This window comes from Danio rerio, chromosome 8 (assembly GCF_049306965.1).
Source record: "Danio rerio strain Tuebingen ecotype United States chromosome 8, GRCz12tu, whole genome shotgun sequence".
Classification (NCBI taxonomy): Eukaryota; Metazoa; Chordata; class Actinopteri; order Cypriniformes; family Danionidae; genus Danio; species Danio rerio.
In genome coordinates, this window is record NC_133183.1 from 62,723,555 (window position 1) to 62,749,648 (window position 26,094).

The 26,094-nt window shown below is 37.9% G+C and overlaps 1 protein-coding gene across 10 annotated transcripts in view; it reads left to right on the forward strand.

Moving 5' to 3' along the window:
- Nucleotides 1–26,094, forward strand: part of adgrd2 (adhesion G protein-coupled receptor D2) — a 118,974-nt gene that overhangs the window by 55,824 nt on the left and 37,056 nt on the right. For 2 of the 10 annotated variants that reach the window (XM_073911283.1, XM_073911281.1), the window contains 5 exons: nucleotides 1,385–1,477; nucleotides 4,739–4,827; nucleotides 14,287–14,705; nucleotides 25,222–25,271; nucleotides 25,388–25,448. In XM_073911283.1, coding sequence (XP_073767384.1) covers nucleotides 14,477–14,705; nucleotides 25,222–25,271; nucleotides 25,388–25,448 — 340 coding nt within the window. In that variant the 5' untranslated portion in view covers nucleotides 1,385–1,477; nucleotides 4,739–4,827; nucleotides 14,287–14,476. Of the gene's footprint in view, nucleotides 1–456; nucleotides 580–1,384; nucleotides 1,478–4,738; nucleotides 4,828–7,339; nucleotides 7,431–10,932; nucleotides 10,969–14,286; nucleotides 14,706–22,937; nucleotides 23,105–25,221; nucleotides 25,272–25,387; nucleotides 25,449–26,094 lie in introns of those variants that run through there. The other 8 variants (XM_073911277.1, XM_073911276.1, XM_073911278.1 and 5 more) reach the window with 8 other exon arrangements.

Sequence of the window (26,094 nt, forward strand, 5' to 3'; positions counted from 1 at the left end):
CTTTAAACACACACGGCATCAAAGCACACACACCAGTGATGGAGAGAGGCTTCGATGCTGTGTGCGTGCATATGTGTGTGTGTATGTATGTGTATGTGTGTGTGTGTGTGTGTGTGTGTTTGTGTATGTATGTGTGTGTGTGTGTGTATGTGTGTGTGTGTATGTATGTGTATGTGTGTGTGTGTGTGTGTGTGTGTTTATGTGTGTGTGTGTGTATGTATGTGTGTGTGTGTGTGCGTGTGTGTGTGTGTATGTATGTGTATGTGTGTGTGTGTGTGTGTGTGTGTTTATGTGTGTGTGTGTGTGTGTGTGTGAGAGGTCGGGCAGAGAGCAGGGTAACTGAACACCGCTGCAGACAGCACTTAAACACTCAGTGAGAGACTCTCTCAGCTCCTGTTTCCAGTCACCTGTGTGTGTGTGTGTGTGTGTGTGTGTGTGTTCTGCATGTTTCTACAGGACCCCGACAGTGACACACGGGGGCCACACCAACCCCAGACACACACACACACACTGCTCACTGATTAATACAGTTCACTTCAGTCCTGTTTCCTGCAATACTACAAGTATTAGAGGAAAATGGTGAGTTATGAGGACATTATTGATGTTGCCATTTCTAAAAGACCTGCAAATCATATAGAATGAGTTGATGTTGTTTTCAGAATGTGAGATAGGGGTTGTACGGTTGGGGCAGAGGGAGAGAATATACAGTTTGTACAGTAACATAAAAACAAAAAACAAATTCAATGGAAACCTTTGGAATGTCCCCACAATCCACAAAGGACAGATTTATGTGTCTGAGTGTGTGTGTGTGTGTGTGTGAGAGAATGAGTGTGTATGGGTGTTTCCCAGTACTGGGTTGCAGCTGGAAGGGCATCCGCTGTGTAATACATATTCTGGAATAGTTGGTGGTTCATTCCGCTGTGGCGATCCCTGATAAATAAGGGCCTAAGCGGAAGGAAAATGAATGAATGAATGCTGATTATAAAGGTTTCCTGACAGTCTTATGAACAGTAAAGTGTTTCTCTCATTACTTTACTCCACAAGTCAAGTGCCACTATAGTCTTGTGTGGCACCTTTCTGTCTGTCCTCCAGTGTTTCTCTATCCGTTGGCTGTGTTTCAATACACAAACGCAGGGCTGAAGTGCATTGTGGGGGTGAGGGCCATCATTCCAAGGCTTGGGTTTATCTTCATTTTAACCCAGCAGAACCCAAATCTGACCCACGCTGAGCCCCTGAATGGCCAACATGGGAAACAGCATGTCGTTTCTGACAAAAGCCCAGTTAGAAACAATTAGTTCCCCAGGCGGAGGTTTGATTGAGCCGGTTGATTGTGGGAGGATCAGGCCCCAGAGCTTCACAATGCCTGCCTTTCTTTCACATTCAGGTGCGACAAAGCAGGTATGCTCAAAAAGCCCTAATCCCACATTCAGGACAACAGGGCGCTTTCACACAGGAAGGAGGAGCGTTTGTGTTTCAGGTATGTTTTCTCCTCCCATTCGCACTAACTACATCTCAGCAGAGCGAAAAAATGTGGAGCCAGATCAGTCTCAAAAATAAGAAACATTTTTCACACTTCACATGAACAAAATTTAATTTGTAAATTCTAAAATAAATGTAAATGTGCAAACCCAACTCGTGAATAAAAACCCAATTCATTTATACACAAATCCAATGTGTAAATTCATAACGTAATTTGTAAATACACAAAACGAATTCATAAATTCAAATCTCAATTCATAAATGAGCAAATCCAATTCGTAAATTCAAATCTCAATTCATAAATGTGCAAATCCAATTCGTAAATTTAAAACACAATTTATAAATTTTTAAAATCCAATTCGTAAATTCAAAACGCAATTCGTAATACACAAATCCAATTCATAAATTCAAATAGCAATTTTTAAATGCGCAAATCCAATTCGTAAAATTCAAAACAATTTATAAATGCGCAAATCCAATTCGTAAATTAAAAATGCAATTTATAAATGTGCATATCTATTTCATAAATTCGAAACACAATTTTTAAATGCGCAAATCCAATTCGTAAAATTCAAAACAATTTATAAATGCGCAAATCCAATTCGTAAATTAAAAATGCAATTTATAAATGCGCATATCTAATTCATAAATTTGAAACACAATTTATAAATGCGGAAATCCAATTAAAAAATTCAAAACAAAATTCATATTCATGTGAGAATCCAATTAATATGGGGAAATATTTATAATTTTACTAGTGAATTTACAAATTGGGTTCTGAATTTTTTAATTGGATTTGTGTATTTTTGATTTGTGTTTTGAATTTGATCAAATTGTTTTGAATTGGATTTTGTAAATGTGAATTGTGCGGTGCATGTGTGGGTTTTATTTTTGCAAATGTTTTTTTTTTAGACTGAACTGGCTCCATTAAAAACACTCTCTCTCCTTAAGGAAACTCCATATAGAAATCTGATACATGGAAATATATGCAACATATGAGTTCATAATTGGATTTCACATATATAAAGTGTGTCATATATTAAAGAATATTGCAAAAATGGCCGCTTACATTATTTTTACATTCAGGAATGTAATGTTTTCACAGTATTTCCTATATTATTTTTTTTCTTCTTGAGAAAGTCTTATTTGTTTTATTTTTGCTAAAATAAAAGCAGTTTTTAAAGCCATTTTAAGGTCAATATTATTAGCCCCCTTCAGCAATATTAGATTTTGACGTATTGTTTGTAAATAAAAGTCTCTCTTCTCCTCCAGTCAGGCTTCACACACTAAGTACCCCTTACGCTGAAACATCAGCTGCTCTCTGCCCCTTTAAACACTTGACTTGTCATTCCTTCATGCAGTTTAGGAAAGCCTTTTCGTGTACAGGTAGAGCCAAAGAATTTCCAAAACAAAACCGTGAAGCAATCCATGCAAGCCATGACTGACATCTGAATCCTCTCTGCGTTCAGCTCATCATTTACTCTCCAAACTCAAGTGTGACACGATGGCTGGATTTATTAGTTAGATTTAATAGGGTATAATCATAAATCACATTAGAGAAACACTTCAAAAACATCCCTAAATGAGCAGTTTTCTGTATTTTTTGATTCATGTTTTTATTTTTCTCTATTTATTTCTGCTGTTGAATTGCATTATGGGATGTTAATCTTTCTTCCGACAACTTTTAACCGTGAAAAGATGTAAAAAGTGACTTTTATTGACTTGTGTAATAGTTTGCAGTGCTATATTGTGGTTGGTGTTGTATATTACGCTACAAACACCTTGTAATAAACTGCAGTTTATTTACTGTTATTTTACACACTTATTTCTCTATATATTATTATTTCTTATATATCATATTATGATCTCAAACTATTAAAATGTCAATAAAAGTCACTTTGTTAAACTGTAGAGTTGAATTCTCAACATCAAAAGTGGATAGAGCAGAGATCAACATCCCATAATGCACATCACAACCGTAAATAAATGAAAAACATCACAAAATACAGAAGCAGTTTATTAACAGATATTTTTACAGCATATATAACACCGTTCTAGTGGATTTTCAATAAATTATTACATATCGCACCTTTCATGCAATGTACGTTATTACTCAGACATGTTCTAAGCAAAAAATAAAAAAGATCTTCAACATGAGAGTATAATGAATCATGTTCAGTGTCTTGTCCGCAATGTGCATGTGCAGTTCACTGAATGGCCACCGGTGTCGCTATAAACAAGGCTATTTAAATTCTACAAGCAGCTCCTTTTGTTTCATTGTCATCTGCATGTACAGTTTTTCAAAACATACACTGTGAAAAATATCTCAAATTCAGGGGTTTTACATATTTTGTGGTTCAGGTTTTTATTTTTCCCCATTCATTTCTGCTTTTGAATTGCATTATGGGATGCTAATCTTTCATCCAACAACTTTTACCCTGACTTTTATTGAACATGTGTAACAGTGTGAAGTGCTATAGTGTCTGGTTTGGTGTTGTACATTACGCTACAAAAACCTTGTAATGAACTGCAGCACATTTATTGTTATTTTACACACGTATATATTTTCTTATACATTATATTATTTTAAACCACTAAAATGTCAATAAAAGCCACTTTAATACGATATTACTCACACATTTTCTAATCAAAAAAAGAAAAAAGAGATGAGATTATGTTGAATTATGTTCAGTGTATTGTTCGCAATGTGTGTGTGCAGTTCACAGAATGGCCACCAGTGTCGCTATAAACAAGACTATATAAATTCTACAAGCAGCTCCTTTCATTTCAGTTTTTCAAAACATACACTGTAAAAAAATCTCTAAATTAGCAGTTTTCTGTATTTTGTAATTCATGTTTTTATTTTTTACCCATTTATTTCTGCTTTTGAATTGCATAATGGGATGCTAATCTTTCGTCCAACAACTTTTAACCTTGAAAAGTTGAAAAAAGGGACTTTTGTTTGGTGTTGTATATTACGTGACAATAACCACCAGCACATTTTCTGTTCTTTTAAAGACTTATTTCTCTACATATTATTAATTCTTATACATTATATTATGTTAAAATATAAAATGTAAATAAAAGTCACTTTGTTAAACTGTATTTTCTGTTGAATTTTCAACATTAAAAGTGGACAGAGCAGAGATCAACATCCCATAATGCAATTCACAACCGCAAATAAACACAGAACACAGACTCTGTTGATGAACAGATATTTTTACAGTGCACCATGATATGCTTTTTTTGCTCCTTTCAGCATTTTCTGGATGAGGGAGCTCTCAGATTTCATCTAAAATATCTTCATTTGTATTCTGAAGATGAATGAGGGATTTAAATGACATGAGGGTGAGTAATTAATAACAGAATGATCATTTCTGGGTCAACTACTACTTTAAATCCAATGACCTCAATTCATTTGCAGTGTCTGCAGTTGTGTTTTGAGCGCAGCTCTGTCTCCATCAGTGCATTAGAGTGTTTGTGTTGCGACTGATCTTCAGTTTATTTCCCTGTGGTGTTCACATCAAAGGGGCAGTACTGGGACGAACAAATGCACAAGCAGTAAAACTTAACAAGGTGTGAATGTCCTCATGCTGCCCTGACACACAGCTAATGCCCTTTTTGCATTGCCATAGCCAGGGGGTGAAAATGAGTGAGGTCTGAGGAGTTCTGCAAATAAAATATGTACCCTGTGAAATGGTTTATTAACCATTTGCATATTTTGTGATTCACAAGTGTTTTCCATTTATTTACTGGTTGTGAAGTGCATTATGGGATGTTGATCTCTGCTCTGTTCACTTCTGATGTTGAAACTTCAACTCTACCGTTTTACAAAGTGACTTTTATTGACATTTTAGTCGTTTAAAATAATATAAGAAATAATATATGGAGAAGTAAGTCTGTAAAATAACAGAAAATGTGCTGCAGTTTATTACAAGGTTATTATAGTGTAATATGCAACACCAACCAAGACAATATAGCCAACCCAGGCTCATTCAGAAAAGTGAAAACATACCCCTGTATACCTTTCTAGAGCGCACCAAATATGTCCTAGGACAGGGGTGTCCAAACTACGGCCCGCGGGCCATCTGCAGCCCGCAATCAGTTTTGTGGCGGCCCGTGAGGCTTTTTATAAATATCAATAGAATCTGGCCCGCTATACAAAAAATGAACGTAATTCAATAAATAACCACCGGGTGTCGCTATTACATGCATTCAATTAAGCAGCAGTTCTTGTTATGATCTATCTATCTATCTATATACACACAGTTGAAGTCTGAATTATTAGCCTCTCTTTGATTTATTTCTTCTTTTTTAAATATTTCCCAAATGATGTTTAACAGAGCAAGGACATTTTCACAGCATGTCTGATAATATTTTTTCTTCTGGAGAAAGTCTTATTTGTTTTATTTCGCCTAGAATAAAAGCAGTTTTTAATTTTTTATGAACCATTTTAAGGTCAAAATTATTAGCCCCTTAAGTCTTCAGAAAAAAACATTGTTGCCCTATTAACTTGCCTAATTACCTTAATTTGACTAGTTAACTTAACTAACCTAGTTAAGTCTTTAAATGTCACTTTAGGCTGTATAGAAGTGTCTTGAAAAATATCTAGTCAAATATTATTTGCTGTCATCATGACAAAGATAAAATAAATCAGTAATTAGAAATGAGTTACTAAAACTAATATGTTTAGAAATGTGTGGAAAAAAAAATTCTTCTCTCCGTTAAACAGAAATTGGGGAAAAAATAAAAAGGGGGGCTAATAATTTAGGGAGGCTAACAATTCTGACTTCAACTGTATATATATATATATATATATATATATATATACATCTATATATGCGTGTCTGTGTGATGTAAGTAAAATTTGGCCCACGAAAACGTTTTTTTTTTCCATCTGGCTCTCGGCCCAAAAAGTTTGGACACCCCTGTCCTAGGAGCTGCGTTTTTTTGCCGTTTTTGTCTTCGTGAATCCACCAGAGGCTGCTGTGTCACTTTTCCAGATCTCAATGTTCTCGCGAGTGCCATTCATGCCTGCTGTTCTCACATAAACCCACCAGAGGCCGCTGTCCACTGACTGATCGGCTGACCCACCCATCCCCTTCCCTAAACCCAACCGACAGTGTTTTAATAAGCAATCCAGAAAAAGAAAAGCCCTCGCATGATTTTTACCACGTTTTCAGATTTTACCACACTCACACCCTGTTATTTACTTGTTTATTAGATTTTTTTGTTTTACCTGCTTTCTGCAACAATTCTTTGCCAGACTCAAACCCTATCGTCATGGTCAACTCCTCTCTGCGTCTAAATTCCGCCAACGTACGCGGCGAACCTACTGGACAAACTGGCTACGGCAGAAAAGCCGTCCATACGGAGCTAAGCAGGAACTGCGTCATACATTCCCTTAGCATTCGTTTTAAAAACGAAATGCAGCTATACATACATCTGGCTACATAATTCACAATCTCCAGCAATGTATATAGGGCTACATTTACAGAATGAGCCTATGTTGAATATTAGTGTTGGATTGTCTCCAGAACAAACCACTGTTATACAATGACTTGCCTAATTACCCTAACTTTACCCTAATTACCCTAGTGAAGCCTTTAAATGTCACTTTAAGCTGAACACTAGTGTCTTGAAGAATGTCTAGTCTAATATTATGTGCTGTCATCATGACAAAGAGAAAATAATTCAGTTATTAGACATGAGTTATTAAAACTATTATGTTTAGAAATGTGCTGAAGAAAATCTTCAACCCCAAGAAAATGGGGGTTAAAGGTTATACATAACTCAGACTTCAGCTGTAAATGTTTATGAATTTTAGCTAAACTTTTGCTGTAAATGCTTCAAATTTCAGATCTGTTCCACAAGGGCTTCGCCTTGATGTCAAAACAACATCAACAGACGATTCGTCTATACGTCTGGAGTGAGACTGTGTAGTCTCTGGGGTGAGTTTGTAGAATGGTGCCAGCTCCTGTGGGGGCGAGTGTAAAGGAAACATCAGGTGTTTGAAACAGCTCATTCTCTGCTCGCACACACTGATTTATCTGCGCATTTCAGAATTATGTTCCCGACCTCTTCACCTCGGTGCCATTTGTGTTTTTCCCCCCGCTCATAAAACAAGCGTGTATCTGCACCCCCTGCCCACCTCCAGAGTCACCCACAGTTCAGCGTCCACCCGCGGATGACTTTAGTCTAGGCATAAGATTCTGAAAGTATGATAACCTTGGAATAAAACATCACGGTTAATGCTCTAAAATAGGTTCCTTTTAAATGTCTGGGTTAAAAAATAAATAAATAAATAACTTTTCCCCTATTGAACACAATATATTTTATTTTAAGAAACATTTATAATATTTGGAGCAGTAAACATGTCAGGCTAAATAATTAAATCATTGACTTCTGCTGTCTTCATTAGTTTCAACTTTACAGCATCTTTGGAGATCTTTCTCTGACAGTAAGCGTACTGGGTTGCAGCTGAAAGGGCATCCACTGTGTAAAACCTATGCTGAAATAGTTGGCGGTTCATTCCGTTGTGGTGACCCCTGACTAAACTGAAGGAAAATGAATGAATGATACAGTAAGCCACTGCACTGTTCAACTCTAGAGCATGCTGGGAAATCGATTTATAAGCGATTAGTTTTTCATGAATCGTGGGCTGAGCAGTAGCTTTTGATGTGGGTGGGTGCTGGTCAATCGAAGGTTTTGAAAACACTAGTGGTTGGGTTTAGGGAAGTGAGTAGGTGCTGGTCAGTCAGAGCTTTTGAAAACACTAATGGTTGGGTTTAGGGAAGTGGGTGGGTGCTGGTCAATCAGAGCTTTTGAAAACACTATTGGTTGGGTTTAGGGTAGAGGGCGGGCACTGGTCAATCGGAGCTTTTGAAAACAATATTGGTTGGGTTTGGGAAGTGGGTGGGTGCTGGTCAATCGAAGGTTTTGAAAACACTAGTGGTTGGGTTTAGGGAAGTGTGTGGGCGCGGGTCAAACAGTGCTTTTGAAAACACTAATGGTTGTGTTTAGGGAAGCAGGAGAGTGGGTCAGTCAGTCAGTCAACGGTGGCCTCTGGTAGATTTATGCAAGGACAGCAGGCACGAATAGTACTCGCAAAAGAAATTTGAGACCTCAAACAGCGTACACAGTGGTCTCTGGTGGTTTTGCAATGACAAAAACTGCAAAAAAAAAAAAACAGCTCCTAGGATGTTTTTGGCGCTCTCTAGAAATGTTTATAGGGGTACGTTTTCGGAATGAGCCTGCGTTGGTTTCTGGAGATATGGTTGCCTTAAAAAACTGAATAAAGTATTTGTAAAAAGTATATATACTTTATGTATTTTTTCCCTCAATTTCTGTTTAACAGAGAGATTTTCTTCAGCACATTTCTAAACATAATAGTTTAATAACTCATTTCTAATAACTGATTTATTTTCTCTTTGTCATGATGACAGCACATAATATTAGACTAGATATTCTTCAAGACACTTCTATACAGCTTAAAGTGACATTTAAAGGCTTTACTAGGGTAATCAGAGTAAAGTTAAAGTAATTAGGCAAGTCATTGTATAACAGTGTTTTTTTTTTAGACAATCCAAAACAAATATATTAATATATTATATAATAACCAAAAAATATTTTATTAAAATGGCTTTAAAAAAATTGAAACTGCTTTTATTCTAGCCGAAACAAAACAAATAAATAATGTGAAAATGCCTGAATCTGTTAATGTTTAACAGAGGAAATATTTGAAAAAGAAAAACACAGGAGGGTGAATAACTTTGTTCTCAGCTGTATATCGTATAGAAACAGAACATTTTAGCGGTGTTAAAATCTTGACTTTTCCAAACCGTGGTAATCCTTAAAACAGTTATCATCCCATGTTGACTTTAGTCTCCTCTTGGACGTGACGGTGCATTCCAGCCAAACCAAAACCCCTCTCTCCTTTCCACAACACACACACACTTTGAAACTGGAAGCCACAACACACACATGAGACTATGCACACAAAAGGAGCTTGATGTGACGAGATTGATAAGCCGTGAAAGCATGAATCAGCGTTGAGAAATGTTAATGGAGTTATTACGCCATTATGCTGATCAATGGGGGTTTTACGAACTTTTAATGACTGATGACAGGAGGACAAATACTTCATTAATGTCAGCAGGATGTTTGATGTTTGGACCTACTGAAGTATCAGGCTCAGGATTATGTCTACATTAGGTCTACAACTTATTATTATTATTATTATTATTATTATTATTTTTATTATTATTATTTGTTATTATTAATATTATTTGTTATTATTATTACAACTATTATTATTATTATTATTATTATTATTATTATTATATTATTTATTATTACTATTAGTATTATTATTATTACTTTTGTTATTACTTGTTATTATTATTACTATTTTTATTATTATTTGATATTATAATAATAATTATTATTATTACTATTATTATTATCATTATTATTATTATTAATATTTTATTATTATTATTATATTATTATTATTATTGTTATTATTATTATTATTATTACCATCATTATTATTATTCTTATTGTTATTACTATTATTATTACTATTATTATTATCATATTTTTACTATTATTATTATTCTTATTTTATTATTTTATTATTATTATTATTAATAATAATATTTTACATAGTATTTACTATTTTTCTTTTTTAAAAACATTAGCTGGAATAAAAGCAGTTTTTAGGTCAATATTATTAGCCCCATTCAGACTTTTTTGGCTACAGAACAAAGTTGTCCCATGACTTTTAAATGTATTTAGTCTATTAAATTAACCCTAGTGAAGCCTTTAAAAAAGCTGAATACTAGTATCTTGAAGAATATCTAGTCTAATATTATCCAACTGTTATTAGAAATTCCTTATCAAATAAATTATGTATTTTCTCTCCAGTAAACAGCACTTGGGAAATAATTTTACCTTCAACTCCACATGACTGATCATAATGTTAACAAAAAAATAAGGTCAGGTCTATTAGGTGTTGCATAACTGTTAAATATTTACCATTATGAAGTACCATTGTACAACTGTACCATTTTCAGATTTACAAATGCTGTAATTTGTGCCATTTTACTACAACTTGACTTTAATCCACACTGAGAAGCGGGTTAGGGTATAGGGGAATTGATGAACTAAATTAGCCGTAGTGTAGTTGCAGCTGGAAGAGCATCTACTGCATAAAACAAGTGCTGGAATAGTTGGAGGTTCATTCCGCTTTGGCGGAAAACTCCACACAGAAACCCCAACTGGCCCAGTCAGGATTCAAACCAGCGACCTTCTTGCTGTGAGACCTTAGTGCTAACATAGTGCTGAGCCACCGTGCCGTCCCTAAATTTGTAACCATAACAGTAAAATCAAATACTATGAACATCAAAGTTTTCCAATGTTCATTAAAACATCTTTCTTTGTGTTCAACAGAAGAAAGGAAGTCAAAGTGGTTTGGAACAAGTAAAGGTGAGGTAATGATGACAGTAAATCATTTGAACTGTCTCTTTAAAATCGCTAATTACAGTAGTTGTTCAGCAGTGACCTCTAGTGGACAGGCAGTTTACTGCAACCTAAACAATTATTAAAATGTTCACTCATTCATTTTCTTTTCGGCTTAGTCCCTATATTAATCTGGGGTCGCCACAGCGGAATGAACCCCCAACTTATCCAGCATATGTTTTATGCAGCGTATGCCCTTTCAGCTGCAACCCATTTCTTAGAAACATCCATACACACTCATTTACACTACGGTCAATTTAGCCTACCCAATTCACCTGTACCGCATAAAGTTACCTAGTATAACATGAGAACTGCAGAGTCCAGCATTTTTATTTAGCTCCTCACTCCATTTAGCTCTTATGAAGGCTCTTAGCCAAAGACGTCTGCAGTTGGCATTAAAGCAGTGTGGTGTACGGTAAAAGTTTTCTATTTTTGGACTTTCGATTTTGGCATCCTACCGCACAACACCACGTGTTTGCCATTGCAACCGGCAACCGGTATGCACGGTTGAACCCATGTGACATGTGTGGCGTAGGTTGGTACTTGCCCTATTATGGGAACAATAGGTTCAACTTCCTACTATGGAACTCAATGGTTACAGGTTTCCAGCTTTCTTCAAAATATATTATTTTCTGTTGAATAAAAAATGAAACTCATGAAGAACGTGTTGTGTACTGTTGCACTACACAGACTGGCCACAGGGTGTCAGCATAAGTCAGACACAATGGAAGACAATTCCACAAGACATTCAACATTCTGTTGAACACAAAAGAAGATATTTTGAAACATGCTGGACACCTGTAACTTCCACAGTATTTGATTTCCCTACTATGGAAGTCAATGATTGCAGATTTGTGGCATTGTTCAAAATATCTTCTTTTATTTTCATTGTTCAACATAAAAAAGAAATTCAAAAAGGTTTGGAACCACTTGAGGCTGAATAAATAGTGAGTAACTTTTCATTTTGGGGGAATTATCTATTTAAGGATGTATAAAGTATGGTTGCACTGCACAGACTGACCTCAAGGTGTCAGCATATGTCACATCTATGGTAGACAATTCCACAAGATATTCAATATCATGTTGAACACTAAAGAAGATATTTTGAAAAATGCTGGAAATAGGTAACCATTGACTTCCATAGCATTTGTTTTTCCTACTGAGGAACCCGATGTTTACAGGTTGTTAGTGTTCTTCAAAATATATTCCTTTGTGTTTAACATAAAAACTAAACTCAGTTCATTGTTAAGCATAAATAAGAAACTCACACAGGTTTGGAACCACTGGAGGGTGAGTAAATAGTGTGAGAATTGATTTTTGGGGTAAAATATCCCTTTAAGTCCGTATTGAGTACTGTTGCACTTCACCGACTGGCCACAGGGTGTCAGCATAAGTCAGAAGCGATAGTAGACAATTCCACAAGACATTCAATATTCTGTTGAACACAAAAGATGTTTAGAAAAATGCTGAAAACAAGTAACCATTGACTTCCATAGCAGTTGTTTTTTTCTGCTCTGGAAGTCAATATTTACAGGTTTTTAGCTTTCTTCAGAATATCTTCTTTTGTGTTTAACATAAAACCGAAACTCAGAAAGGTTTGGAAACACATAATGGTGAGTAAATAGTGAGTAACTTTTCATTTTTAGGTGAACTGAACCCTTTAAAGACGCATTGAGTACTGTTGCACTACACCGACTGGCCACAGGGTGTCAGCATATAACACTAAAGAAGATATTTAGAAAAATGCTGGAAATAAGTAACCATTAACTTCCATAGCATTTGTTTTTTCTATTATGGAGGTCAGTGTTTACAGGTTTCCAGCTTTCTTCAAAACATATTTTGTGTTCATTGTTAAGCGTAAATAAGAAACTCACAAAGGTTTGGAACCACTGGAGGGTGAGTAAATAGTGAGTGACTTTTCATTTTTGGGTGAACTGTCCCATATTGAGTACTGTTGCACTACACCAACTGGCCACAGGGTGTCAGAATAGGACAGAAGACAAATCCACAAGATATTCAATATTCTGTTAAACACAAAAGAAGATATTTTGAAAAATGCTGGAAACATGTGATCATTGACTTCCGTAGCATTTGTTTTTCCTACTAAGGCACCTAATGTTTACAGGTTTTTTTTTTCTTTAATATATATTCTTTGTGTGTGTGTGTGTGTGTGTGTGTGTGTGTGTGTGTGTGTGTGTGTGTGTGTGTGTTCAACGTATTGAGACGTATTGAGTACTGTTGCACTACACCAACTGGCCACAGGGTGTCAGCATAAGTCAGAAGCAATAATCAACATAATTATGTTGAACATTAAAGAAGATATTTTGAAAAATGCTGGAAACCTGTAACCATCGACTTTCATAGTAATAGTTTTTTTCTGCTCTGGAAGTCAATATTTACAGGTTGTTAGTGTTCTTCTATATATATTATTTTGTGTTTAACATAAAACCGAAACTCAGAAAGGTTTGGAAACACTTAATGGTGAGTAAATAGTGAGTAACACTAAAGAAGATATTTTGAAAAATGCTGGTAACCTGTAACCACTGACTTCCAAAGCATTTGTTATTCCTACTATGGAAGTCAATGGTTACAGGTTTCCAGCTTTCTCCAAAATATCTTCTTCAATATTCTATAAAATAAACATCATACAGTTTTGGAAATCGTGAGTAAATGTTCATTTTTGGGTGAAGTGCAAAGTATTCTTGCTATATCAGTGGCGATTTATCTCATACTGGCTCGGTGGGGCTTTCTAAAGTGTAGGGTCATTTGGGACAAATTGGTCACGTGACCCCTTAAACCCTCCACACCAAGCATTTTGTGATTGGCCCCTGTTTTTGCCTTTGTTTGAGCGCTGATACCCGCAGCATTTATGGCTGAGCTCCATAAAGAGCGTCTCTATGGGGATGTGCTGGCCGGACTGATGCTCATAAAGCGGGTCTGCTAGAGTCTGATAGCCAAAGACAAACACGCCACACTGTAAAAAATATAATTGTAGAAAAACAAATTCTGTATTGGGAGTTTCATGTTCATGAGTGTAGTGTGCCAGATATTATGTCAACCCAAACCTTAATTTTTTTTAGTGCTGTATTTTTGCACTAAATACAATTATAAGCCTGTTTACTCACTGACACGTCTTACCCAACATCGCCTGCTCTTTCAATGCATGTTTCCTGCAGCGTTCCATGAATCAACCTAAGGTGTTGAAGAATGCATTGAACATTCAGAAGGAAATGTTCCTAATCAGATCAGGTGACCCCTCGTCTCTCTGTGTGTTTCATTCATCAGAGATCATATGAAGCGGCGGCGGCGCTCGTCTTCTGGGAAGATCTGCGCTTCTTTGTCTCTGTGTTTGACGTGCTCATGCCATTGATAGAGCGCTGGGGTTGCCATGGCCTGCGGTGCATGTGGAGGAGAGGAGGCCAGAGAAAAGGGCTTGTCACTGGATTTAAGTGTAATGTTGAGGGAAGGAAGATAAATGCCTGTGTGGCTTTGTTCGCTCTGGATGCAGGACGGGTCAAGGCTGATTAAAAGGAGCAGCTGGCTGAAGATGATCCAGAGAGAAACGGGGAGGGACTTTACTGGAAGAAGAGGCGGGAATGGTTCGATGTGTTGTTTCAGGTCCCCCTCAGTCCTCCGCAACATCTACAGGGGGAAATATCAAACCAGTGATGCAACTGTTCATGCAAACATCAAAGACTCTCAATGTAAGTGTATTCATTTTTAAGCTGCTATGAAACAGAAGTCAAGCATTGTTGGAAAAGGTGTTGCTAATTAAATGAAAAAAGCTGATGAATGAGCTAAAATGAGACATGCCCTTATAGCCTCACCCAAAATGATTCATAGCTCCACCCTAAATGACTGATAGCCCCGCCCTTAAAGACTGATAGCTCCACCCTAAGGGCTGATAGCCTCCCCCATCAATGACTGACAGCCTTACACCAAAGGACTGATAGTCCTGCCCTATATGCCTGATAGCTCCACCCTGAACAACTGATAACCCTGCCCTAAAAGACTGATAAACCCGCCCTAAAGAACTGATAGCTTCAACCTAAATAACTCATAGTCATGCCCAAAATTACTTATAGCTCCACCCCAAATGACTGATAGCTCCGCCCTAAATGATATATAGCTCCACCCTAAAGGAATGATAGCCCCACCTTAAATGACAGATAGCTCCACCCTAAATTACTGATAGCTCCATCTTAAATGACTAATAACTCCAACCTAAACAGCTGATAGCACCGTCCTAAATGACTAATATCTCCACCCTAAATGACTGATAGTCCCGCCCTAAAGGACTGATAACCCCACCCTAAATGACTGATAGCTACACCCTGAATGACTCCTAGTCCCACCCAAAATGACTAATAGCTCTGACCTAAATGACTGATAGCCCCTCCTTAAATGACTGAAAGCTCCACCCCAAAGGACTGATAGCCTCACCCTAAAGGACGGATAGTCCTGCTTTAAAGCACTAATAGCCCCGCCCTAGTTACTGCTAGCTCCACCTTAAATAACTAATAGCTCCGCCCTAAAGAACTGATAGCACCATCCAAATTGTCGGATAGCACCATCCTAAATTACCAATAGCTCCGCCCTAAATGACTGATAACTCCGCCCTAAATGACTGATAGCTCCACCCTAAATTACTGATAGCTCCACTCTAAATGACTAATAGCTACGCCCCAAATGACTGATAACCCTGCCCAAATCACTGATAGCTCCACCCTAAATTACTGATAGTTTCGTCTTAAATCACTAATAGCGCCGCCCTAAATGACTGATAGTCCCACCCAAAATGACTGATAACCCCACCCCAAATGACTAATAGCGCCACCCTAAATTACTGATAGCTCAGCCCTAAATGACTAATAGCGCCGCCCTAAATTACTGATAGCTCAGCCCTAAATGACTAATAGCGCCACCCTAAATTACTGATAGCTCAGCCCTAAATTACTAATAGCGCCGCCCTTAATGACTGAAAGTCTCGCCCTAAATGACTGACCACCCCGCCCCAAATGACTGATAGCTACACCCGAAATTACTGTTAGCTCCGCCCTAAATTACTAATCGCGCTGCCCTAAATGAATAATAGCTCTGCCCTAAATGACTGATAACCCCGCCTCAAATGACTGATAGCTCCACCCTAAATTACTGATAGCTCAGCCCTAAATTACTAATATCACCGCCCTAAATCACTGATAGTCCCGCCCTAAATTACTGATAGCTCAGCCCTAAATTACTAATATCGCCGCCCTAAATCACTGATAGTCCCGCCCTAAATTACTGATAGCTCAGCCCTAAATTACTAATATCGCCGCCCTAAATCACTGATAGTCCCGCCCTAAATTACTGATAGCTCAGCCCTAAATTACTAATATCGCCGCCCTAAATCACTGATAGTCCCGCCCTAAATTACTGATAGCTCAGCCCTAAATTACTAATATCGCCGCCCTAAATGACTGATAGTCCCGCCCTAAATTACTGATAACCCCGCCCCAAATGACTGATAGTCCCGCCCTAAATTACTGATAACCCCGCCCCAAATGACTGATAGTCCCACCCTAAATTACTGATAACCCCGCCCCAAATGACTGATAGTCCCGCCCTAAATTACTGATAGCTCAGCACTAAATTACTAATATCGCCGCCCTAAATGACTGATAGTCCCGCCCTAAATTACTGATAACCCCGCCCCAAATGACTGATAGTCCCGCCCTAAATTACTGATAACCCCGCCCCAAATGACTGATAGCTCCACCCTAAATTACTTACAGCTCCGCCCAAAATGACTGATAGCTCCACCTTAAATGACTGATAGTCCCACCCTAAATTACAGATAACCCCGCCCCAAATTTCTGATAGCTCCACCCTAAATTACTTATAGCTCCGCCCAAAATGACTGATAGTCGCGCCCTAAATCACTAATAGCGCCGCCCTAAATGACTGATAGTCCCACCCTAAATGACTAATAGCTCCACCCTAAAGGACTGATAGCTCCGCCTCAAAGCTTTCCATGTGACCAAAAAAGTTGTTTCGATGGGGGGGATGGCTATAGTATTGAATTTAATACTCTGAGGGCACATTAATTTTTACATAAACATAATAGTACATGAGTTCATGCTGACTAAGGCTGCTGTAAGTTTTTGACTCTTCTGAAGCATAAAAATACTATGATGTGTTTGCAGATATTTAGGAAACATGCTAATTGAACAATTTTATCTGAAAAACAATGCTGAATTCAGTTATTCTTCTTTATGCCATCCCTGCTGGAATATCTGTCTTTGTTTTGGTCTCTATAACCAGCCCGCTGCCAGTTTAACCAGTATATATCAGCACCCCGGGTTGCCTTAAAGTGGAAAACAGCACATAAAGCCTGAACGCTTTTAAAATCCTCATACAGTCAAAAACACATTTAAATGCTGAACTATAATCCAGACTCAGCACTGCATATCCTGCGACGTGTCTATTGCGCATGAGCACATTGCTTTTGACCGATGCTGAAACGAGATATATCGTGCAGCTCTAATTTACAGCATGGTCTCCAGCACATCTTTGGTCTGAGTCAGTTCAGAAGAGCGCAGATCAGCTGTTTGATGAGCGATTGAGCATCTGCCATGACAAAGCAAGTGTTTAAAAGCGCCTTCATTCACACTGTGGTCGTCTGTTGCTCCGGGCTCCCTTTGGAAAAATGCTTGAACTTCTCCTCCTTCTTCTAAGGCAGGTTTTATGGCCCACATTCACTGCTCTGAGTTCAGTAACTCCGTCCCGTGCAGCTGCCAGCTACTAAACTTTAAAGGGGAGCTATTATGCTGAAATCACCTTTATAAGGGGTTTAAACACAGTTGTGTGTCAGCAGTGTGTGAATATCTCCAGCCTCTATATCTCCAGCCTCTAAATTCCAAGCATCAGATGTAAAAAAGATATATATATATATATATATATATATATATATATATATATATATATATATATATATATATATATATATATATATATATATATATATATTAGGCATGGGTGACGGAGTGGAGCAGTAGGTAGTGCTGTCGCTTCACAGCAAGAGGGTTGCTGGTTTGAGCCTCTGCCCAGTTGGCGTTTCTGTGTGGAGTTTGCATGTTCTCCCTGCGTTTGCATGGGTTTCCTCCCCGTGCTCCGGTTTCCCTCACAGTCCAAAGACATGCGGTACAGGTGAATTGGGTAGGCTAAATTGTCCGTAGTGTATGAGTGTGTGTGTGTGAATGAGTGTGTGTGGATGTTTCCCAGAGATGGGTTGCAGCTGGAAGGGCATCCGCTGCGTAAAAATGTGCTGGATAAGTTGGCGGTTCATTCCACTGTGGCGACCTCGATTAATAAGGGGACTAAGCCGACAAGAAAATGAATGAATGAATAATAGGCAGGGGACGATAAGCGTGTTCAAGGTATACCATGGTTTGGAAAAGTCAAGGTTTCAAAACCGTCAAAATGTTCTACAATATCGTTCCCAATGTATGTGTAAGATCTTTTATTTATACTTATTTTAGGACAACAGTATCTGCCAACCCAGGCTCATTCTGAAAACGTAGTCCAGCGGACGTTTCTGGAGACAGGGAAATACGTCCCGGGAGGCACGTATGGCTGCATTTCATTTTTTTAAGCGAACGCTACGGGGCGGTGTGGTGCTGTTCCCTTTCGCGCTTGCCGGCTGACGGCTTCGTGTGGAGGGCTTTCCCGCTGCAGACACGCCCCATTCACAAGGGGCTTCAGCGTCAACGCTTGACTGAAGGCGTGTCTGAAGATGGGGCCGAAGCGATCGTCATAGCAGCGTCCGCCAATGAAATTCAGTCAGTAATAGGCCACTGTCTAGCTGGTGTATTTGCATACAGCGATCTGATTGGCTGACGCTTCCGACGGCGCTTGAAAAGTTGAGCTAGTTCCAACTTCTGCAGCAAGCAACGCCTTTGAAGTGGCGCTGACGGATCCACAATGCAGTTCGGCAACGCCTGACATCACTCATTAAAAATGAATGGGAAGCGTTGACGCTGAAGCCCCATGTGAATGGGGCATCAGTTTGTCCGGTCAGCTCATCGTGTGCGTCGGCGGACTTCAGATGCAGAGAGGAGGAGTTGACAAAGGCATCCGGGTTCGAGTTTGGGGAATAGCGGTTCCAGAAACCAGGTAAGACAAAAACAGAATCCAAAAAATAAAGCGAAAAAGTTCATAACAGGGGGAGAACGTGGTAAAATCCGAAAAAGTGGTAAAAAAAAAAACAGACGAGTGCTTTTCTTTTTCTAGACGGCTTTTCTAAATTGTTGCTCGGGTTTAGGGAAGTGAGCGGGCGGGCGGGTCAATCGGTAAAACTGGTTGGGTTCAGGGAAGGAGGAGGGTGGGTCAGCTGATTGGCCGGTCGCGCAGTCAATCATTCGGTCAGTCAGACAGACAGCGGCCTCTGGTGGGTTGACGCGAGAACAGCGCGGGCGCAAACGGCACTCGCGAGAGACGTTCGAGATACGAAAAAGCGCACAGAGTGGCCTCTCGCGGATTCACGTAAACAAAAACTGCACAAATACGTACCTCCCGGGACGAATGTCGCGGCCTCCAGAAACGTCCGCTGGACTACGTTTTCAGAATGAGCCTGGGTTGGTAACTGCACCAGAATAAATATCCAGCAGAATAAATATCCAAAGATGCCGATTTAATTTGTAAATAAATCTGTGTTTTAAAACTAATGAGGACGGCAGAAGACAGTAATGCAGTAATTCTTTAGCCTGACATGTTTACTGCCAAAATATTTTAAATATTTCACAAAATAAAATATATTGTGTTCAAAGGGGAAAAAGTTTTAGTTTTTTACGCAGACATTTAAAAAGAATATATTTTAGAGTAGGAATTGCAAAACCGTGAAACCGTGAAACCATGATATTTTCATCTAGGGTTATTATACCGTCAGAATTTTATAACGGGCCATGCCTAATATATATACTAGGGATGTAACGGTATCAGAATTTCACGGTACGGTAATACCTCGTTATGAATGTCACGGTACGGTATTTATTGAATCATTTACAGGAAAAAACAAAACTTATGAAAATACTCCAAAAAAGTGCCAAAAGTGTCAATGACATACAAATTAGCCATCTATCTGTAAGCTTTGAAACAGGAACTTCAATTTTAATAACAAAAAAAATATTAAACCATGTAAAAAAAATAAAGTTTCAATTTAGTATTGTTGAAAACTCATCACATTCAACATTTAAGCACTCACTCACTTAGATAGAGATGGGTTTAAAGGAAAATTATCATATAAATATAATCTGGTAAAAGCTGGTATCTCTGGGTATTTACAATGTCCCCTGCAACAGAAAAAACCCTCTCATTTGGGACTGAGCTTTCTGGGACAAGAGAGATATGACTTGGCCCAGGTTGACAGCAGTGGGTAACGCTGTGCATTGTCTTTCCCCCACTTGAGAGGGCAAGCCATGAGTGAGATCTCATGTCTGCATCAATCTGAACAGTGTGCTGACAACACCGCTATTCAGTACGCGCGACAACACAGCTGATAAGAACTCGCGCGACAACACAGCTGATAAGAACTCGCGCGACAACACAGCTGATAAGAACTCGCGCGACAACACCGCTGATAAGAACTCGCGCGACAACACCGCTATTCAGTACGCGCGCGACAACACAGCTGATAAGAACTCGTGCGACAACACCGCTTTTCAGTACGCGCGCGACAACACAGCTGATAACAACTCGCGCGACAACACAGCTGATAAGAACTCGCGCGACAACACAGCTGATAAGAACTCGCGCGACAACACCGCTATTCAGTACGCGCGCGGCGACAACACAGCTGATAAGAACTCGCGCGACAACACTGCTATTCAGTACACGCGCGGCGACAACACAGCTGATAAGAACTCGCGCGACAACACAGCTGATAAGAACTCGCGCGACAACACCACTATTCAGTACGCGCGCGGCGACAACACAGCTGATAAGAACTCGCGCGACAACACAGCTGATAAGAACTCGCGCGACAACACTGCTATTCAGTACACGCGCGGCGACAACACAGCTGATAAGAACTCGCGCGACAACACAGCTGATAAGAACTCGCGCGACAACACTGCTATTCAGTACGCGCGCGGCGACAACACAGCTGATAAGAACTCGCACGACAACACAGCTGATAAGAACTCGCGCGACAACACCGCTATTCAGTACGCGCGCGGCGACAACACAGCTGATAAGAACTCGCACGACAACACAGCTGATAAGAACTCGCGCGACAACACCGCTATTCAGTACGCGCGCGGCGACAACACCCGCTTTAGGGTTTTCCAGCTCTTTTTCATCCCCTCTTCTAGCAGCACACTCCATTTCCGCATTACTGGATCTGTAGCGACAACAGACCGCAAGGGATGATGGTCAAGCATGGGCTGATGGGAATTGTAGTTTTCGCTACCTCCCGTTCGCTTCATTCGCCTGAGCAAATTTTCTCAGAAGACCTATAGTTTTACCGAGTCATGCGACTACGGTAATATCGAAAAAAATTAATATTGCGGTATGACGGTATTTACAATACCGTTACATCCCTAATATATACTGTAGAAAGTGCTGCATTCAACACAGTTTCTTCATGCTGTCACACAAATCAATAAGATAACTTAATTGTTTTTACATTAAGTAGATTGAACATAAAACAATTAGATTGTCCTAAAAAAACTTAAGAATTGTGTTGTTTCAACTCAGCAAAGGTAATTTTTTTAATATAAATTCATTAATTTTCCTTCCCTTAGTCCCTTTATTCATAAGGGGTCCCCACAGCGGAATGAACCACCAGCTTATCCAGCACATGTTTTACACAGCAATCTGCAGCCTAGTACTGGGAAACATCCACCCACACCAACACGGGGAATAAAAGCAAACTCCACACAGAAATGCCAGAAACGCCAACTGGCCCAGCCGGGACACAAACCAGCGATCTTCTTGCTGTGGGGCCACACACTAACCACTGAGCCACCTCTGCATAGGCCATTTTTGTCACCATAGCACAATTTCAGTATCACTGAGACATTGTTTTGACCATAAAACCCTATTTAATGCTGAAGTTTCATCCACAGTGCTTCTCTGAGAGATTGTTCTCCACAGTCTTTCTTCTCTCTGTACATGTGAGCTGGTGTCTACAGTGCATACTAATAGCAGACTCTCTCTGTGTGCTGCGGTGTACACTGTGCATTAGTGATCTCACTGCTTTTGTCCCGTCTTCAGATGAACACTAAAGCTCAGCATACACTCTTACTGAGAGTTTTTGTCTTGTTTCTCGTCCTAAACATCTAAACATTCTTAAAATTCTAGACGAGCAAAACATTTAGTCTTGTTTTGAGAAGTAATATCCCAAAATTAAATGAGTTTTAACTTTAAAAAAGCTAAATAATCTGCTATTGGGGGAAGAGAAATTATTTTGGTTTTCATTTTGACCCAATTGGCAGATTATTTAGCTTGTATCAACTAAAAACACACTTAATGTTGGCATCTTACTTCTGAAAACAAGACAATATGTCTTACACGTCTAAAAAAATGCTTCTTAATTTAAGTATTTTTAGATATTTAGACTAAAAACAAAACAAGAAAGGCATTTCTTGCAGTCCAGCCACCCACGAACTGCGCTTTTCAATGCAACAAGCTGAATAGCTTAAGCAGACATTACGCTGGACATTATACGTGCTGGCAGAATGCTCATTTTGCTGAGGTTTGGACATAAAAAAGTGCTGGACGTCCCGCTGGTCTTGATGAACTCTGTGTGCCAACATTCACACTGCTTGCGCAACAACCAACGCTGTAATAAATGACATGCATTAGCATCACAAAGCTAAAATGACGCTGGAGCCGGTGGGCAGGACATTAACACACACACACACACACACACTCACACACTCTCACAGGAGGTCAGTCTGCCTGAGATGGATTTGGGTTTGGATCAAACTGAAGGAGGAAGATGCGAAACAGATAATATGAGATTGACACACACGTCACACTGCAAACAGATGCATGGATGACGGGACTCAAACTGATTATCAGATGGACAACAGCAGGAGACCACACTGCAAACACACCTGTGAGTCAAAGCTCGATTCAATTGGTTAAATAAATCAGGCAAAGACAAAAGGAACAATAAGAAATAAACTTATTGCACTTTAGAGGTGACATCTGAAATCGACAGCTTTATACATACAGTGCTCAGCTTAATGGAGCACACCCCATTATGAGAATGAATATCTTTCTCCATTTCTCAGTGAATATATAAGTGATGTATTTTGGTGCATTTAAACAAAACAGATTTATTAAACAGATATATTAATATATAATAAAATTATATTTTATTTAGAAATTTAAAGATAATACAGTTAAATTAATGCAAAATATTACTAAAATGAATTATAACCTACAAATTTTAAACAAAATTTTTTTCTTCTCTTGATTTTTCCTCTTTTTTTAAATTTGTATTTAATCAGAAATCAGAAAGAGCTTTATTGCCTGGTATGTTCACACATACAAGGACTTTGTTTTGGTGACAGAGCTTCTAGTGCAACAGAATTACAGAGACAGGACACAAAACAGATTATATATATATCTTTATATAAATAAAGAAGTAATTAGTGGATGCAAATATACAAATTAACAAGTGTATATACAGGTATATTACTATATACAATGTTATATGTGCAGCTGTTGTGTGCAAATTGGCATATTTTTCTATTACAAACAGTTGAGGTCAGAATTATTAGCCCCTTTTTTATTTTTGTCTCCCAATTTCTGTTTAACGGAGAGCAGATTTTCTCAACAAATTTCTGCACATAATCGTTTTAATAACTCATCTCTAATAACTGATTTATTTTCTCTAATATTAGACTAGACTAATTTTTCAAGAAACTGCTTAAAGTGACATTTAAAGGCTTAACTAGCTTAACTAGGCAGGTTAGGGTAATTAGGCAAGTTATTGTATAATGATGGTTTGTTCTGCAGACTATCGAAGAAAAATTAGCTTAAAGGGGCTAATAATATTGACCTTAAAATGTGTTTTAAAAAATTAAAAACTGCTTTTATTCTAGCCAAAATAAAACAAATAAGACTTTCTCCAGAAGACAAAATATTATCAGACATACTGTGAAAATTTCTTTGCTCTGTTAAACATCATTCGGGAAATATTTAAAAAATAAAAAATAAATAAAGGGGGGTGAATAATTCTGACTTCAACTGTATATGCTGAGCACACAGTGTATTCCAGATTGCATGCGAATCGGTGGCACTAATGACCTTTTTGTTTAATATTTATTTTAAATTTGCAATATTTAATACGATAAAATGTTTGATTGAAGACAAAAATCATTTGCCATTTTACATATTTTCATCCTATATCACACACTCATATCACACACCATCCCTTACAAGAAATCGGCAAAGTAATTCATTTTAATTTAATTGAATTCATCTATTAGTTTAATTAATAAATAATTACAATTGTGTGATACAACGACTCTCAAACATGGAGGAACTGCTACACCGTAAAAAAGAAGAAGCAAATATTTATATACAGCTGGTCAGAATTATTAGCTCCCTTTTGAATTTTTTTCTCTTTTTTCCCAATTATAATTCAGTAAAAATAACTGTATATGTCCCTGTAGTTTTCCTGTTTCTTTTGAGAAAGGTTAATTTCCAGAACCTTTACTTTCTCTGTTCCTTAGAGATAATATAGACAAAAATATTTTATGTTTTTAGTAAGTGCCTTTTGATCTTACAGTAAAAAAGACATGCTTTCATGCTGAGCAGTGTTGAGTGTAATGAGTTAAAAGTAACTAGTTACTGTAAATAAAGTATATATATATATATATATATATATATATATATATATATATATATATATATATATATATATATATATATATATATATATATATATATTAAAGGTTTTATTTGTCTTACAACTGCACAAGAAACAATGGCAATTTATGGTATATTAAATATGGTATTATTAATTAAATTACATCTCAATGTGATTGCAAAAGTCATCTAAAAACAGTTCTGCTGTTAAGGAAGATGACTGAGAGTGACTGAGCAAAAGTCTGCTTTCCTATTAAAGCAGGAACTGAAATCTGTTGAGTTGAGATAGTGCTCTCTTTTACTTTGTTTTGTTTGTGCCATTATTACAAGCAGCTTTTGTCCCGTTTCCTTCAGATGTGAAGATGCCTTTGTTGCTCTTTGGGGTGGCTTTGGCTCATGCTGTGGTAATGTTGGCTTTCACTTGTTCCTTTGTGTCTACATATTCAAAAAATAAATTATTCTATAATGATAATTTCAAACACACTGTGTGCTTTTTCTCTCTCTATGTTTTACACTGAAGACGATGGGTTTGTGCGAACCAACTCAATCCTGGTCTGACAGGACAGAAAGTGGGCTTTTGGGTAAGTAAATGTCTTTGTTTTTATGCTGTAAAATATACTCATTAGTCATTAGTGGCAATTTTCGGAAATTGAAATCATGTATACTTGTCTGAAAGCTGAATAAATAAGTTTTCTTCTGGTGTTTGGTTTGTTTAAGCAAGACACAATTTAGCTGAGATACAACTTTTTGAAAATCTGAAAATTTGAGAAAATTAAGTTTTGATTTATTTACAGTAGGAAATTTACTAAATATCTCAATGGAACATGATCGTTACTTAATAATCGAATGATTTTTGGACAAAGGAAAGCAAGTATCTTCCTGTTAGACTTTAGTGTTTTATGTAGAGAGTTGTGTGTAGTGTTTTGAGAAAAGTGTTTTATGCAATTGAAAACTGAGTTCAAGGCTGAGAAACAGCTTCTGGTTTTGGAGATTTGCTGTGTAGTTTTTCATTTTGAGTAAGAGGTTTCAGATAAAAACTGAATTATTTATACTTTCTACTATTATTTACAAAGATTATTTACTTTATATTCCAAAAACTTGGACATTTTTTAATTTTCTTCGGAGCTGAGTGACTTTTCAAAGCTCCTGAAACATCTAAAAATCTCATCTTTTGATATTTCCAGAACCTTTACTTTCTCTGTTCCGCAGCGGTGGGATGATTTCTCC